Raw genomic sequence first — 15,051 nt, 5'->3', positions numbered from 1 at the left:
AAGAGCAAGCACATTTCATGTAAAGAAACCGGAAAGTTGTCCATATTTAGATAACTTCCAACTAGCCATAGTTCACATGTTCTTAGCCATGGTTACGTGACTTTTACAGAAGACACCACTTAACATCTCTAGCTTAGTGGCTATGTGTTCTGCAAAAGGTCTTGGCAAGCCTAGGTACTAGTGTTTTATGACTGTAATCTTAGCTACTCAGGAGGCTGAGATCTAAGGATCATTGTTAGTTCAAAGCCAGTGTAGGCAGAAAAGTCCATAAAGCTTTTTTTTTTTTTTTTTTTTTTTGTGGGTCATGGGGCTTGCAACTCGGCCTGGATGCCTGGACGCTGTCCCTGAGCTCTTTAGCTCAAGGCTACCACCCTACCCCTGGGCCTGGGTGTTGTCCCTGAGCTCTTCAGCTCAAGGCTACCACTCTACCCTTGAGCCAAGCCTACTTCCTATTTTCTAAAGGTTAATGGGAGACAAGAGACTCAGGTCCTTTGTGCCCATGCTGGCTTTGAATCTTGATCCTCAGATCGCAGTCTTCTGAGTATCTAGGATTACAGGCATCCATGAGACTCTTATCTCTAAACCAGCAAAAAGTTAAAATGGAGGTGTGGTTCAAGGGTAGAACGCTCTAGCCTTGATCAAAATAAGCCAAGAAAGAACATGAAGCCCTGAGTTCAAGCCCCAGTTCCAGCAGCAAAACAAAATGCCAATCTTGGCAAAGGCCTTTGACTAAAGGAATATGAGAAGAAAGAATACTGTGAGGGGAATTCATAAATGTCAGCCACATTCATTATATGGTAAAGATTGTATTTTTGTTTAACAGAAGAAAAACTGAGGCTCAAGAGAGTTGAATTCCACTCATGAAGTGTTGTGGCTTTTCAGTGGCAGGCAGAACTTAAAGGCACGTGTTATGATTTGCAGTCCAGAGCTCTTTCCAGTGTTCACCAAATATGTCATTATAGGATTACATTTTCATCTTCTTGGGAAGCAGAATGTGCAGTAATTAAACTAATGGGCTTTCGAGACAGACCTGGATTGAATCCCAGTTCTATTATATTGCTGCTATGTGACCTGGGACAAGTAATTTACTTAAAACTTTTTTTTTTTTTTTTTTTTTTTTGCCAGTCCTGGGCCTTGAGCACTGTCCTTGGGCTTTCTCCAGGCTAGAACTCTACCACTTGAGCCACTGCACCACTTCTAGCTTTTTTCTATATATGTGATACCGAGGAATTGAACCCAGGGCTTCATGCATGCTAGGCAAGCACTCTACCACTAGGCTAAACTGGAGATGATAATATTAACCTTAGGGTTATTGTGGAAGAAAATGAATTGTTACCCATAAGTGACCAGCCCCAATGCCCTTTGTAGAAGTGAGCTGCTACTGATGCTGATGCTGTTGCTGTCAGCTGCAGTTTGGGAACTGGATGGAGCTAGTCCTAGATGTCAGAGGAAGGGCAAGCCTGCCTGGCTGTGAAGGAGCCTTCAGTTGAGCAAGGCAGGGCTGACTCTTCCTGATCTTCCCCAGCTGTGTGTGCCCCTATTTTTAACCATGGAACTTCCAAGCTTAGAGGATGGAAGAATAGAGGACAAGAGGTCCATGGAATATTGCCTCCAAAGTGCTGCTTCCCTTCTTCAGTTAATTTTACATGTGGCCTAGACTGTCTCTTGTTAGCAATTTGCTCATTCATTCTTATTGTAAAAAAAAATATTTAGTGGCATGTCCAGCACTGTGCCAGTATCTTGAGTCATGAGGCCATCCCTCCTGTTTCAAAATCCAGTTGTGAAAATTTCCCCAGGGACTCCAGAAGAAACAGCCCTTGCCTAAGTCCCTAACAGATCCCTCTGCATAGGTGAGATATATGGGACTCTGAGGATGCTGTTGCTTTCTTTCTTTCTTTTTTTTTTTTTGGTGGTGGGGGTGGTCTCTGTGTTGGTCCTGGGGCTTGAACTTCAGGCCTGGGCACTGTCTGTGAGCTTTTGCTCAAAGCTAGTGCTCTACCACTTGAGCATAGCTCTGCATTTGGCTTTCTTGGTAGTTTATTGGAAATAACAGTCTTCATGGACTTTTCCTCCCTGGGCTGACTTTGAACCATGATCTAAACCTGAGATGTGAGGTTTCTAAGTGTGAGCCACCAATGCCCAGCTTGGTGTTTGAATTCTCTTGCCTTTCTTGTTGAGTGGCCGTGAGAAGACCTACTGGTATATATTATGAAAGCATCCATATTAGCCAATCATGCTTTTCATTTACTTTGTAATTAAAGAAACAACGCTTCCTTAGTTTTCCCTGTCTCCGATGAGGCCCCCTTCAAAAGTGAGTCTCCTTGAGAAGACTTGCAACTGATACTTGGTTGTTGTTGTGTATGGCAGGAGCATGTTTGCTCTTCCAAAGTTTCCAGGGAGATCAGTTCAAGGTTCCTACAGATTCTAGATGCTTCTCATCAGTACTTGCTTGTGCTCACTTTGCTGGGGCATTTGGTCCATGCTGGCATTCATAACTATCATTCAGTTCAGAAGCATTATATTTTTTAGTTTACAAATGCACTTTCCCATTCCACTCCCAGGCCCTTCTGTGATCTTCATAGTAAGCAATGCATATATTAGTTTTTGGGCTTTGACGGCATCTGTTGTACTGGGTGCTTTTGTCTTGAATTGTAAACTGTAAATATGCACAAATGAGAGTAAAGCTTATAAGCACTTTCACGTTGCAGAGCACAGTGAGAGGGCAGGTGGATCAACCAGTCAGACACTTCAGCAAGAATAGTTAGTGAAAACAGTAGTATTGTAGGTGATGAGCTCTTGGTTCACCTAATGACTACAGAAGTAGTCACTTTTATGTTGGGAAAAAAATCATTTGCCCTGACATCATAATAATAATGAATATAATAATTTGGTGCCATACTACCTTGTCAAGGGCTAGAGCATTGTGCAAGTGGCAGAGCCATGTCAGACAGAAAGTGCAGGCAAAGGTCCTCTTCTGTCAAGGAGTTCAATCCCTAATACTTGACCAAAACAAAAAACTTGGTCAAGTTCAGTCACCAGTGATTTAGTTACCAGTAATCCTGACTGATGTCTGAGGAGGCTGAAACTTGAGGATCGTGATTGAATTCCAGCCCAGGCAGAAAAATCTGTGGGATTCTTATCTCTAATTGACCAGCAAAAGCCTGAAGTGAAGCTATGAGCTCAAGTGGTAGAGTGCCAGCCTTGAGCAGAAAAGCTAAGATAGAGTCTACGCCCTGAGTTCAAGCTCCAGTATGGATGACAGGTACACACACACCCATTACAATGTTCTTCTCCTGGGCTGTAGTTACTCAAAAGTGTTTAATCTACTTGAGTAACTTAGGTTTCACTTAAGTGGTGGGAAATTTCAGACAACGATTTCTCCCTCAGAAATAAGACACAAAATCTGCTCCTGTTACAGTAGCAGTGAGAATTAGAGTGCTTTGATAAATCTTTTCCTACCTGAATGGAATTTCTGGTGGCTGACATTGAGGTGACACCGACATTAATTGCCGTGGGAACCAGATGGCATTGCATTACGTTAGATTACTGGATGTCAGTGGGATCTGGCAGTCAGACAGTTGCATTCTTTGAGTTTCTCCACTTTCACACTTCTTCCTGACACGTTGGCCTGCAGAGATCCATTGTGAAATAAGTGTCCTTATTAAAGGGAGGCTTTCTGCAGCTGTCACACTCTGTCAGCCTTTACAACTGTCATTAGCTGATTAAGAGGAAGAAAAGTCATCTCTGTTTATCAAGTCTTTCTCCTAAAGAAAGACAATGTGTAATTATTGCCTGTTTGATCAGACTTCCTCTTTGTTGCCGTCTATAGATCTATTAAAAATCACCAACTTGAGGATCAAGTTTGTGAAGCTGCACACTTTGGGAGACAACCTTTTGGATTCCAGAATGGAAATCAGAGAGAAATACTATTATGCTGTTTATGACATGGTGGTTCGAGGAAACTGCTTCTGCTACGGCCACGCCAGTGAATGTGCCCCTGTGCATGGATTTGATGAAGAGGTGGAAGGAATGGTGAGACAACTTTGCTTATGGCTTCCTCCCAGACCTGGGTGATTCTGAAGCAAGCTGAAGCTTTTCACAGCTTTTTGTTTTTTCCAGAGATTTGGCTTTCATTTGACTTACATGTAGACCTTAAACCATGTAGTGGTTGATTGCTAAATTTCTCTTAGAAAACTCTCTTAGACTATGAGATTGTATAAATTGTTCATGTCATAGAATTAATTTCTGTAGTTATTTCCTGTAGGCCACCGCAAAAGTAGATATTTTAGTCACCAAGGATTAAGAAATTGTCTAAGTAACAATTGAGTCTGCCTTTGTTAGGAAAGATTTAAAAAACCACAGACATTCAGTCTTTATACTGGAAAGAAAAAATGGACCCTAGTCCAAAGAAACTGGAAAAATTTTAATCCAGAACCTTGTGATAGCATTTAGAGACTAAATGGGGGATTTTTTTCCCCTTCTCGATCTTTTCCTATTAATTTTGTTCCTTTCTTGCTTTTATTCTGTGTTTGAAAACTACATTTTAAAAATTATCTTTGGGTCTGGGAGTTTGGCCTAGTAGTAAGTAGAGTGCTCGGTTAGCATGCACCAAGACCCAGGTTCAATTCCTCAGTACCACATACATAGAAAAAAGCTGGAAATGGTGCTGAGGCTCAAGTGGTAGAGCTCTAGCCTTGAGAAAGTCCCAAGGACAGTGCTCAGGCCCTGAGCTCAAGCCCAGGACTGGCAAAAAAAAAAAAATTATCTTTAGTCATACAAGGGGCTTCAAGTCAAAATGCATCTTGATCAATGTCACATCCCCCATCCCCACATCTTCCCAACCCCAACCATTTCCTCAAAATACCTAGTTCCATTTTCACATATAAAAATTATATATATTTTTAAATGTGAGATTTGAGTGATTTATCAAATGTCTAGAAAACAAAAAATAAGTTATTCTGCCCTAACTTAATTATGTGGTTTCCAATTGTTCCTTATAGATTTATGATTTTCATGTCAGACAGGAAGTGCAGGCAAAGGTCCTCTTCTGTCAAGGAGATCAAAGAATAAGTAATACACTATGAGCCTGAGTGGCCTGGTGGCTCATGCGTGTAATCCTAGCTAGCTACTCAAGAGGCTGAGATCTGAGGATCAAGGTTTGAAGCCAGCTGGGGAGTCTATGAAACTCTTTATCTTTAGTGAAGCACCAGAAAACTGGAAGTGAAACTATGGGTCAAAGTGGTCAAGTATTAGCCTTGAGGCTTGGGGCTTGATCTCAGGGCCTGAGCACTGTACTTGGGCTTTCTCAAGGCTTGCACTCTACCACTTGCACTGCACCACTTCTGGCTTTTTCTATTCGTGTGGTACTGAGAAATTGAACCTGGGTCTTCCTGCATGCTAGGCAAGCACTCTTACCACTAGGCCAAACTACCGGCCCCTCATTTCTCCATCTTTCTAAGAATACTGGTATTTACTTTTCATGGTACCAGTCTGTATAGTTGATATCATGTCTATGGGTCTGAGTTTGTTGCCCTGCTTATTCAGATGCCATAGTTGCAGCATGGTCTTTGGAACTGCTTTTCGGTTTATATACAATCAAGGAGAGGAGTGTAATCTTGAACTGTGCTTCTGTCAAAACTGGTATAAGGCAAGGGAGGACCTGTTGATCCTCTTCCTGAGTTCCATTATGTAGAAAGTAGAAGTAAGATGACATATCCATGGACATGTCTATTAGAGAGCTAGAAAGCTGTATTTGTTATCATTTGCTGTAAGCGCAACTTTCAGGGAGACTCTTGATATAGTGTATGTTGGGTTAATTGAAAAGTAAATTGATTTGCATCTTTTTCTGAGATTTTTATATTTTCTCACTTGAAGGCAAAAAAAATCAATGTAAGTAATTGGTTTTAAGGTTTTGAATTGGGGAAAAAAAAAAATCTTCCAGGCTAGGAATATCTCAGTGGTAGAGCCTTGGCCTCATGTGAGAAGCCCCTGTTTCAATCCCCAGTACTGAGTAGAAAAGTGAAATAAAATTACTATGCCTAAAGTAAAAAAAAAAAAAATAAGTATACTTGGAAAAGAAATAGTTATCTGGCCTTCTTTCAATTGTGATAGAGAATCAAATACATATATATACCTGGAAACTAACTCAGTTATTGAAAGTAGGCCAGATAACCATTTTTATAGATCTCTATTATGGTAAATTTAACAAACTAAATTAGTAATCCCCCCCTTTTTAATAGGATCTTGAGATAATTGTACTGTGGGGTTTCAGTTTAAGATAGATGTGTCTGTGTGTGTACAAGTTCATCTTGATTCGCGTTAACCCTTTCATCCCTCATTTTTTGTTTTTGTATGTTTAGTAGCTATTTTTTGTATTTTCTTGTAGCTTCTTAATACAATGCTTATTGAGTATTCATTATGCAGTAGGATCTATGGAGAATTGGGAGTTGTAGCCATCACCAAGATGGATAGAACTTGCTGAGGAAAGGAGCAAATGAAAACAAAGCCTCTCACTGTGGTGAGCTATAGATGAGCCAGTGAAAAGGATTGGACTTGCCATACCGTTCATGAATCTCTTCCTTTGTTCTTTCTGCTTTTGTAACCGTCAAGGTGCACGGACACTGCATGTGCAGGCATAACACTAAGGGCTTGAACTGTGAACAGTGCATGGATTTCTACCACGATTTACCTTGGAGACCTGCTGAAGGCCGAAACAGCAATGCCTGTAAAAGTGAGTCTCTGTGGAAGGGGCCATTTGGAATCTGTGAGGACTGTAGTATCCATTTCCTGGTTACTGGTGCTCTAATAGAGTGCTGTTTGCCAAGGGGAGAGAAGTCACTCTTTCTTTTCCCACCTTGATCCCAAGATGCCAATAGTATACATCTAATTACATTAGCAGACATGAATAGTTATTGGGCAGCGCCTGCGTGGGTGGCACTGACTCAGAAAGACGGAAACATCTTGACATTGTCCCTGTGTTTTAAGATAAGCTGGTACTAGGGAAAATGAAAGGGAAATCCCACACCGAGTGTCAATAAGGTCTAATGGATTATGGAGTAGAGTTTTTGTCTTTGTTTCTGTGCCCAGCCCGGTGTGGCCTCTGGCATAATGGCATCTCTGTCTTCTTCCCAGTGTTATTCTGGGCAGAGAAGTTCAGTAGGATGCGTCACCGGCTCTCCCTCCCAGCTCATAGTGATTCTCATACACTCTCCACTCCTGAGGAACCTCCAATCGAGACATTCAGAACCCAGGGAGCACTGGAATAGTAAAGGCTTTATTAGCAGATGGAACCAGCTGGCCTAAATGGATACTTAATGGTGACCTAGGTAGAGGGAGGTAGGTGGGGGGACCTTGATGATGTCCTAGTGAACAAGATGAGTCCCTATTCAGGACAGCCTGTGGTGGGGGACGGGTGTGGAAGTGGATAGTCAAGGCTGAGGTAAGCCCAGTTGTGAGCAGAAACGAGGAATTGGTGTTTGCCCTGAGGACAAGATGATTGAAGCCAGGTTGAACAAGCATGACTGTACGGAAAGGCTACAGGGCCTTCCTGAGAAGGCCCATTGGATGGCTGCTAAACAGGTCTTAGTGCTTCCTAAAGAGCCTGCACTAGCATGCTGATAAGAGCAGAAGAGAAATCGATTCTTCTTGTCAGACTCTTGATGCCTAAACAAGGGTCCCTAGGAATGTGTCCCCAACACTGCCCTGTGGAGTAACAGAAAGTACTTGCCAGAGTCTCACCCTCAGTGAAACAGTATTAGTCTTTTTTTTTTTTTTTGTCCCTGGGGTAAACTATCCAAGCAAATCTACCCCCAAGGAGCAATAGTTTATTTTGACTGGTGATGTCATAGGTTTCAGTTCATGATCACTTGGCTCCATTGCTTTTAGACCTGTGGCAAGGCAGATTCATCATGGCGGAAAGCTATTCACACAACGGTGGTGGGAAGAGATGGAAAGAAAGGGTTAAGGGAACGAGTTACACCTTTTGAACTCACGCCTTCAGTGGCCTACTTCAACTAAGCAGCCTACTTTCTAGTTTCTAGCACCTCCCAAACATGCTACCAACTTAAGAATCCATCAGTGGATCAATCCCACCTGGTATTACATCGTTTATTACCAGTCGTTTATTACCAGAGCCTGGGCACTGCCCTTGACCTTTCTCATGGCTAGCATTCTGCCATATGAGCCACATCACCACTTGTATTTTTTTCTGTATATGTGGTACCGAAGAATTGAACCCAGGGCATCATGCATGCTAGACAAGCATTCTATCACTAGGCCATGCTCCCACCCTGGTATTGCATTTTTTTTTTTTTTTTTTTTGCCAGTCCTGGACTTGAGCTCAGGGCTTGAGCACTGTCCTTGGACTTTCTCAAAGCTAGCACTCTACCACTTGAGCCTCAGCACCACTTCTGGCTTTTTGCTATGTATGTGGGGTACCGAGGAATTGAACCCGGGTCTTCGTGCATGCTAGGCAAGCATTCTACCACTAGGCCAAACTCCTGGCCCTGGTATTGCATTTTTGAAGGAATTGTTCCCCAAGAGTTTTCCCTCCTTAGTAGCTCATTGTTTTTTCTAGATATTTGTTTATATTTCATAAGAGTTATCATTTTTAGTTTCCAATCCATTATTGGACTTAAACCAATGTCATCAGTGGGTGTGTTCCTTTTGATGCTCTTTTGTCTAACTTAGTCCCTAGTTTGCTCATTGCTTCCTTCCTTACAAGCCGCCTTTTCCATTGGCAAGTAGATTGAAATTGGTCTCGTCATACAGAGTGCAACTGCAATGGACATTCCAGCTCATGCCACTTTGACATGGCGGTTTTCATGGCCACTGGGAACGTCAGTGGGGGAGTGTGTGACGACTGTCAGCATAACACCATGGGACGCAACTGTGAGCAGTGCAAGCCGTTTTACTTCCAGCACCCAGAGAGGGACATCCGGGACCCTAATGTCTGTGAAAGTAGGTTGGGAAGTGTCTTGTGTGGGACCACTTCTGGCTGACTTATTCTACATGGACTAGTTTAGCCAACATCTTCCTCAAAGCTTAACACTGGAGGAGCAGATGACCATTGTTAGATGCTGCTGGGATGTTGGGAGAAGGATTTACTTGCTTGATGAGCCTTCTTGTGATTCAGAGGGTGGAAAGGACATGTATTTATATAAAGGCAGTGTGTTTCCTGGTGCATTTACCTTGTCGTTTTCTTCCTTAGAATGTTCGTGTGACCCAGCTGGCTCTCAGAATGGGGGCATCTGTGACAGTTACACAGACTTTTCGACTGGGCTCATTGCTGGCCAGTGTCGGTGTAAGCTGAACGTGGAAGGAGAACACTGTGGTGTGTGCAAAGAAGGCTTCTATGACTTAAGTGCCGAAGATCCACTTGGGTGTAAATGTAAGTCTGTCTGGTTCCACATTTGGAATTGAGTTATCTGTATAGAATTGGTTTCATTTTGTGCATCTAAAGCCACACCGTTTCATGGGACTCACTCTGGTTTGTCTTCTTTTGCTTCATTCTGTCTTTAATAAAGCTTGTGCTTGCAATCCTCTGGGAACAATTCCTGGTGGGAATCCTTGTGATTCTGAGACTGGCTTCTGCTATTGTAAGCGTCTGGTGACAGGACAGCGCTGTGACCAGTGCCTGGTAGGTAAATCCTAATCCATGTAGCATGAACTGTCATGGAATGTGACAGATTTAATAGAGAATGTTTTCCCACTCTCGCTCTGGGGGTTATTAACAGCTGTAGGAAAATTCACAAAACAGGAACTTCAGTCAGTGACTCATGCCTGTAATCCTAGCTACTTAGGAGGCTGTGGTCTGAGGATTGTGGTTAAAAGCCATCCCGGCAAGAAAATCTGTGAGACTCTTAACTCGAATAAGAACTACTCAGACAAAGCCAGAAGTGGCACTCAGGTGGTAGAGCATTAGCCTTGAGGCTAACCAAGTGGCTAAGGGTTAGCTCTCAGGCCATAAGTTCGAGCCCCAGGACCAGCACCCCCCGCCCCCGCCACACACACACACTAAAAAAAGGATTACTAATGACTACATTGATAAGACATTTACAATTAGGATTATAAAAGTCATAGCATAATTCTGCTTTTACAAACAAATTTACAAGTTACTTTTTAAACAGAGTTATCAGGACATATTGTGATAGAAACACCTATTTGCTGCTAATAGAAATGGAGATGGCTCATATTCCTCAAAGTATATAGGCATGCCTCAGTGGCTGGTAGAAACGTTCAGGCCTTCCCTTCCCTCCCCAGCGATCCTGCTTCTGGACAAAGATGTGCTCTAAAGACTCTGCATTTCCTTTTTCTTTTTTGTTGTTGATTGTGGGACTTAAACTCTGAGGGTGGGCCCTGTCCCTGAGCTCTTCAGCTCAAGGCTCCCGCCCTATCCCTGGAGCCTCAGCCCCACTGCTGGTTTCCTGGTGGTTAATTAGAGATATGAGTCTCATGGATTTTAGTGCCCTGGCTAGACCTCTATCTTCAGACGTCAGCCTCCTGAGTAGCTAGGATTACAGGCATGAGACTGTACCTGGCTCACACTCCTCATTTTCAAAACAAAATTTTTTTGATTAGTACTCATGGTCCAGAAGCAATAGTGGGAAAATAGGTAAATTTGGGGACTTGAATCATAAAAGCAACCAAATTGCCTTTGAAAATGGTACTGATAGGAAATGTTAAGTTTATATACACATGCTATGTGTGTATATAAATAATGTCTTGGTTGGGTAGAGGAAAGCTTATCATAAAGGTAGAAGGAAATACATCAAAAATTTCACTGTTGGGCTGGGAGTTTAGCCTAGTGGTAGAGTGCTTGCTTAGCATGCACGAAAGCCCGGGTTCGATTCCTCGGTACCACTTACATAGAAAAAAGCCAGAGGTGGTGCTATGGCTCAAGTGGAAGAGTGCTAGCCTTGAGGCAAAAAAAGCCTAAGGACAGTGCTTAGACCCTGAGTTCAAGGCCCAGGACTGGCAAAAAAAATAAATAAATCACTATTAATGATTGGTTGGAGTCATTTGCTGGAGGCCTCACACAGACAGGGCAACTGCACACTCAGCTACAGCCCAGACCTGAGTGGAAAAGTTAAGAGAATTATTAAAATTATTTTGAATCTAATAGGACATACTCATGGCTTTTGTAATCTGGAAGGGTCCCACTGACTACATACATAGGTAGATTTATAACCTGTTTTTATCCATTTTTGAGGTACAGAAATGATCTCCTCTTCCTCTTCCTCCCCCTTGCTGATCCTCCTCCCTCCATCCCCCACCCTTCTCTCTTTCTTAAATTCCATCAAATCAAATGCTCCCAAGACTAGGTAGGCCCTTCACCTTTCAGTCATACCTTTGGGCTGTTTCCACGTATCATAGCATAGCATGCATAGCACAAGTGAGTCCTCAGAAGGCTTTCCTCAGGGTATTTTGACAGACTGAACTGAAGGAAAAGTTAAAGCCCTGCCAAACATTTACTATAACTCTTAATTGCCAGAGTAATCTGCATGAAGAAAATTGATCCCTATATTGTACACTCATGTTAATTATAATCTGTTGTTTTTGTGTGACTACCTACCACCCTCTTGACTTCAGGGACCTGTAGCTCCAGCGTCTTTTAATTTAGAATATTCCTTTTGTGGGCTTTGAGCTTTCTCAGTGAAAATAAACATTGGGCAGACCAACCGAAACACGCCACAACTTGTTGCTTGCTGAGTTGTGTAATTACAGGAACCCACCTTTAGATGTTAAATCTTTTGTTCTGTAGCCACAGCACTGGGGCTTGAGCAACGATTTAGATGGGTGTCGGCCTTGTGACTGTGACCTTGGAGGAGCCCTCAATAATAGGTGAGTGGAACTTCAGTGGTGCTGCTTTATTTCTTTACACAGACTGGGAGGAGAGTCAAGATTTGTAGAAGTCTAAAATTGCAAAATATGTTCACATTTGGTTTGAATATCTGATGATATATGATCTCAGAGTGAGCTTTAAAAATCTTCCAGGAATTCTTTTCCTTTCTTCTTTCCTAGTACTGGGTTTTCAACACTGGCCTTGATTGAGGTACACCACCAGCTTAGTATTTTCTCAGTTAGAGGAGACTCATAAATGTTGTCTTCTACCCAGGCTGTGTTTGAACCGTGATCCTCTAGGACTCAGGCTCCTGAGTAGCTAGGTTAAAGGTGTGAACCACTGCTCTGTTTTTTTTTTTTTTTTTAATTTTATGGTGGTGTTAATTGTTTTTGTACTTTAACTTCCTATTTAAATTAATTTAATTTGTACTTTTACTTCTTTTTTAAATTATGGAAGCCATATAGGCTTACGGGTATTGAAAAGTAATTTAGACAGTTCAAACAAGCATAACCAGAAGTGTTTGTTTTCCTATTCTGTCTCCTAGCTGTGCCACCATCAGTAGCTTCTTGTTTCTCTCTGGAAGTCAGCAGTGATTCAGTCTGTTCAAAGTTCACATTTTATTCTCAGTTTTTTTCAAGTGATATGTTAAGTTTTATTTATCTATTAACAGGCAAGTTTAAAAAAATAGTCCATGATGCTCCCCATGTTTTGAAAAGATATAAGTGAAGGCCAGGCGTAGTGGTTAGTGCCGGAAGATCATGATTTAAGGCCAGCTAGGGCAAAAGATTTACCCAAATCCCATTTTAACAAATAAGCTGGGCGGGGTGGCCTGTGGCAGTGAGCCTCTGTACTCTGGAGGCCATAAGCAGGATCTAGCACAAAAATGCTCTGCACAAAAATGTTAGCTCTTATCTGGAAAATAATTAAAGTGAAACGAGGTTCGGAGCATGGCTCAAGTGGTAAAACACTGCATATCAAGGCTCTGAGTATAAACCCCAATATTGCTTTTTTTGTTTGTTTTTGCCAGTCCTGAGCTTGGGCTCAGGGCCTGAGCACTGTCCTTGAGTTTTCTCAAGGCTAGAGCTCTACTGCTTGAGCCACAGCACCACTTCTGGCATTTTTTCTACATATGTGGTATTAAGGAATCGAACCCCCAGTCTTTGTGTATGCTAGGCAAGCACGCTACCACTAGGCCAAACTCCTGGTCCCCAGTACTGCTTTTTAAAAAAGGAATATATACCTGTATAGTGTATATCTATAAAAATATCAGTATTTCATATAGATATCTATATGAATATATATATATACTACATAACGATGTCTCTAAAATACATAGATATATAGGTTATATGTATGTATAATTCTGGTCTGGTAGCTCATGCGTGTAGCTTTACTCAAGAGGCTGACGTGGTCATTATGATTTGAAGTCAGCGCAGGAAGACAAATTTGAGAGATTAACCTTCAGTTAACCAGCAAAAGGCCAGAAGTGGAGTTAGAGCCCGAGTGGTAGAATGCCAGCCAAGAGCAGTAAAACTTAAGTGAGAGTTTGAGGCCCTAAGCTTGATTCCCAGTACCAGCATTTAACAACAACAAAAATAAATAAAAAAGGAAAGATATATATTACCCTGGAACATACTTGTTTCTTATTGGCTTGTGTCCCCCCGTTCACTTTAGTAGTGTTTTGTTATTTCATGTGAAAGTGTCATGGCTTACTTGATTATTTTTGTTTTCTGCTTTTTAAAAATGTTGTAGTGTCCATCCTCGTAGATGCATCTTGATCAGCGTTTGTTAGTATCTCTGTAGACCAGGTTATCCAGAAGGGAGCTGCTAAGTCAAAGTTCATGCATGCATGTCATTTATTTCCCACAGAAAATGTCCAATTCTCAGATCATATCAGTAGATTTTCCCACCAGGGTTATATGGATTCTCATTTTACCACCCCCAAGAACAGCTTGGTTTCATCACACATTTCATTTTTTTTAAAAACCATTCTAACAGATTGGAAACAGATTTTCATTTTGATTTATGTAGAGACTCTTTTCTGTTTTTGTTGTTGTTGCAACTTGTACCCATTAATAAAAGTTACATACTATCATTTTTTTTATTAAAGATGCTAGTATTCCTTGAATAGATGAAACATGAAACTCAACCAAAAATTGTGGTAATTTGTGTTGGAAAGGTACTCCAGTTGTGGGAGTTTAACCAGTTTGGTTCTTAGAGCCCTTTGGTCTCCATTACTGGATCTATGTCAGAACATCTGGTACAGACAGTGTAAGTGACTGTGGAGAGCCCCGCCAGATGTGTCCATGTTATTTTGAACCTTCCCTCAGAGAATATGCTGAATTGATGAAGCAAGCATGGTGTGCTCAGAGATGAACTCTTACAAAAAAAGTATTTCCTAATCCCATACTCATGGGCTGGAATGAAATATGAGATTTTTAGGACATATGAACATATTCTTTTTGGCCTCTTTATTTGGGTTTGTCCTGTTCCAGACTGTGCTGGAGACTCAGTACAGCCTGTAGCGTCTGTGACTCCAGAGAGAATTTCTGTTCTTAACTGCAGGAGGTGGCAGCTAGGATGATTCCATAAAGGTTGCATGCTTATAGAACCCTCTTTCCTGACATTTCTTTCAGATCTACCAGAGCACTCAGTGATTCCTTAACAACTGATTGTCCCGTTTGCAGCTGTCATTCCTTTACCCCTTGATCACATGAAAACGGCAAACATAATTCTCCAAATTATGTCCTAAGCTCAGGAATGTTCCCACGAGGACATTCCATCTTAGTTCAGGCACCAGAATGTTCAGTGTTCCTTTACCCTAAACGGTTTCTTTTTCCCACACTCCTTCCTTCCTCTTCTCTATCCTTGTATTTCCTGTCAGCCTCCACCCACTCACAGCCCCTGGCTGGCCTTCTAATCTGGCAAAATGTACAAAATCCAGGATACATTCATCGAGAGTATTTGGGAAATAAAAGGTTTTTTAGTCACAGTTTTAAAGCAAGTAGTCATTTGCTTGTTTTAGCCGGAGGTGCTCTATCCTTAGTGAAGAAAAAGTGCTTGACCTCCAGTCTGGTGACATTCCCTTTCAACAGTGTTTCCCCAAGAGGAATGTCCCCAGGAGTCCCTGGGCCCAGCCTCCTTTAGGGGACTCCTTCTATACCAGACGACATATCAGGGACACTCTGGAAAGCCTTACAGGATGATGG

At 41.9% G+C, this 15,051-nt stretch overlaps 1 protein-coding gene across 1 annotated transcript in view; it reads left to right on the top strand.

Annotated features, from left to right (window-relative positions):
- Positions 1 to 15,051, top strand: part of Lamb1 (laminin subunit beta 1) — a 70,065-nt gene that overhangs the window by 12,524 nt on the left and 42,490 nt on the right. The window contains exons 8-13 of the mRNA XM_090333006.1: positions 3,830 to 4,032; positions 6,610 to 6,730; positions 8,770 to 8,958; positions 9,209 to 9,388; positions 9,525 to 9,637; positions 11,762 to 11,841. Coding sequence (XP_090189132.1) covers positions 3,830 to 4,032; positions 6,610 to 6,730; positions 8,770 to 8,958; positions 9,209 to 9,388; positions 9,525 to 9,637; positions 11,762 to 11,841 — 886 coding nt within the window. The remainder of the gene's footprint in view (positions 1 to 3,829; positions 4,033 to 6,609; positions 6,731 to 8,769; positions 8,959 to 9,208; positions 9,389 to 9,524; positions 9,638 to 11,761; positions 11,842 to 15,051) is intronic.

This window comes from Megascapheus bottae, chromosome 5 (genome assembly GCF_031878675.1).
Source record: "Megascapheus bottae isolate mThoBot1 chromosome 5, mThoBot2.hap1, whole genome shotgun sequence".
Lineage (NCBI taxonomy): Eukaryota > Metazoa > Chordata > Mammalia > Rodentia > Geomyidae > Megascapheus > Megascapheus bottae.
Note: the sequence above shows the minus strand (reverse complement) of the source record. Positions and strands in the feature narration are given on the sequence as shown.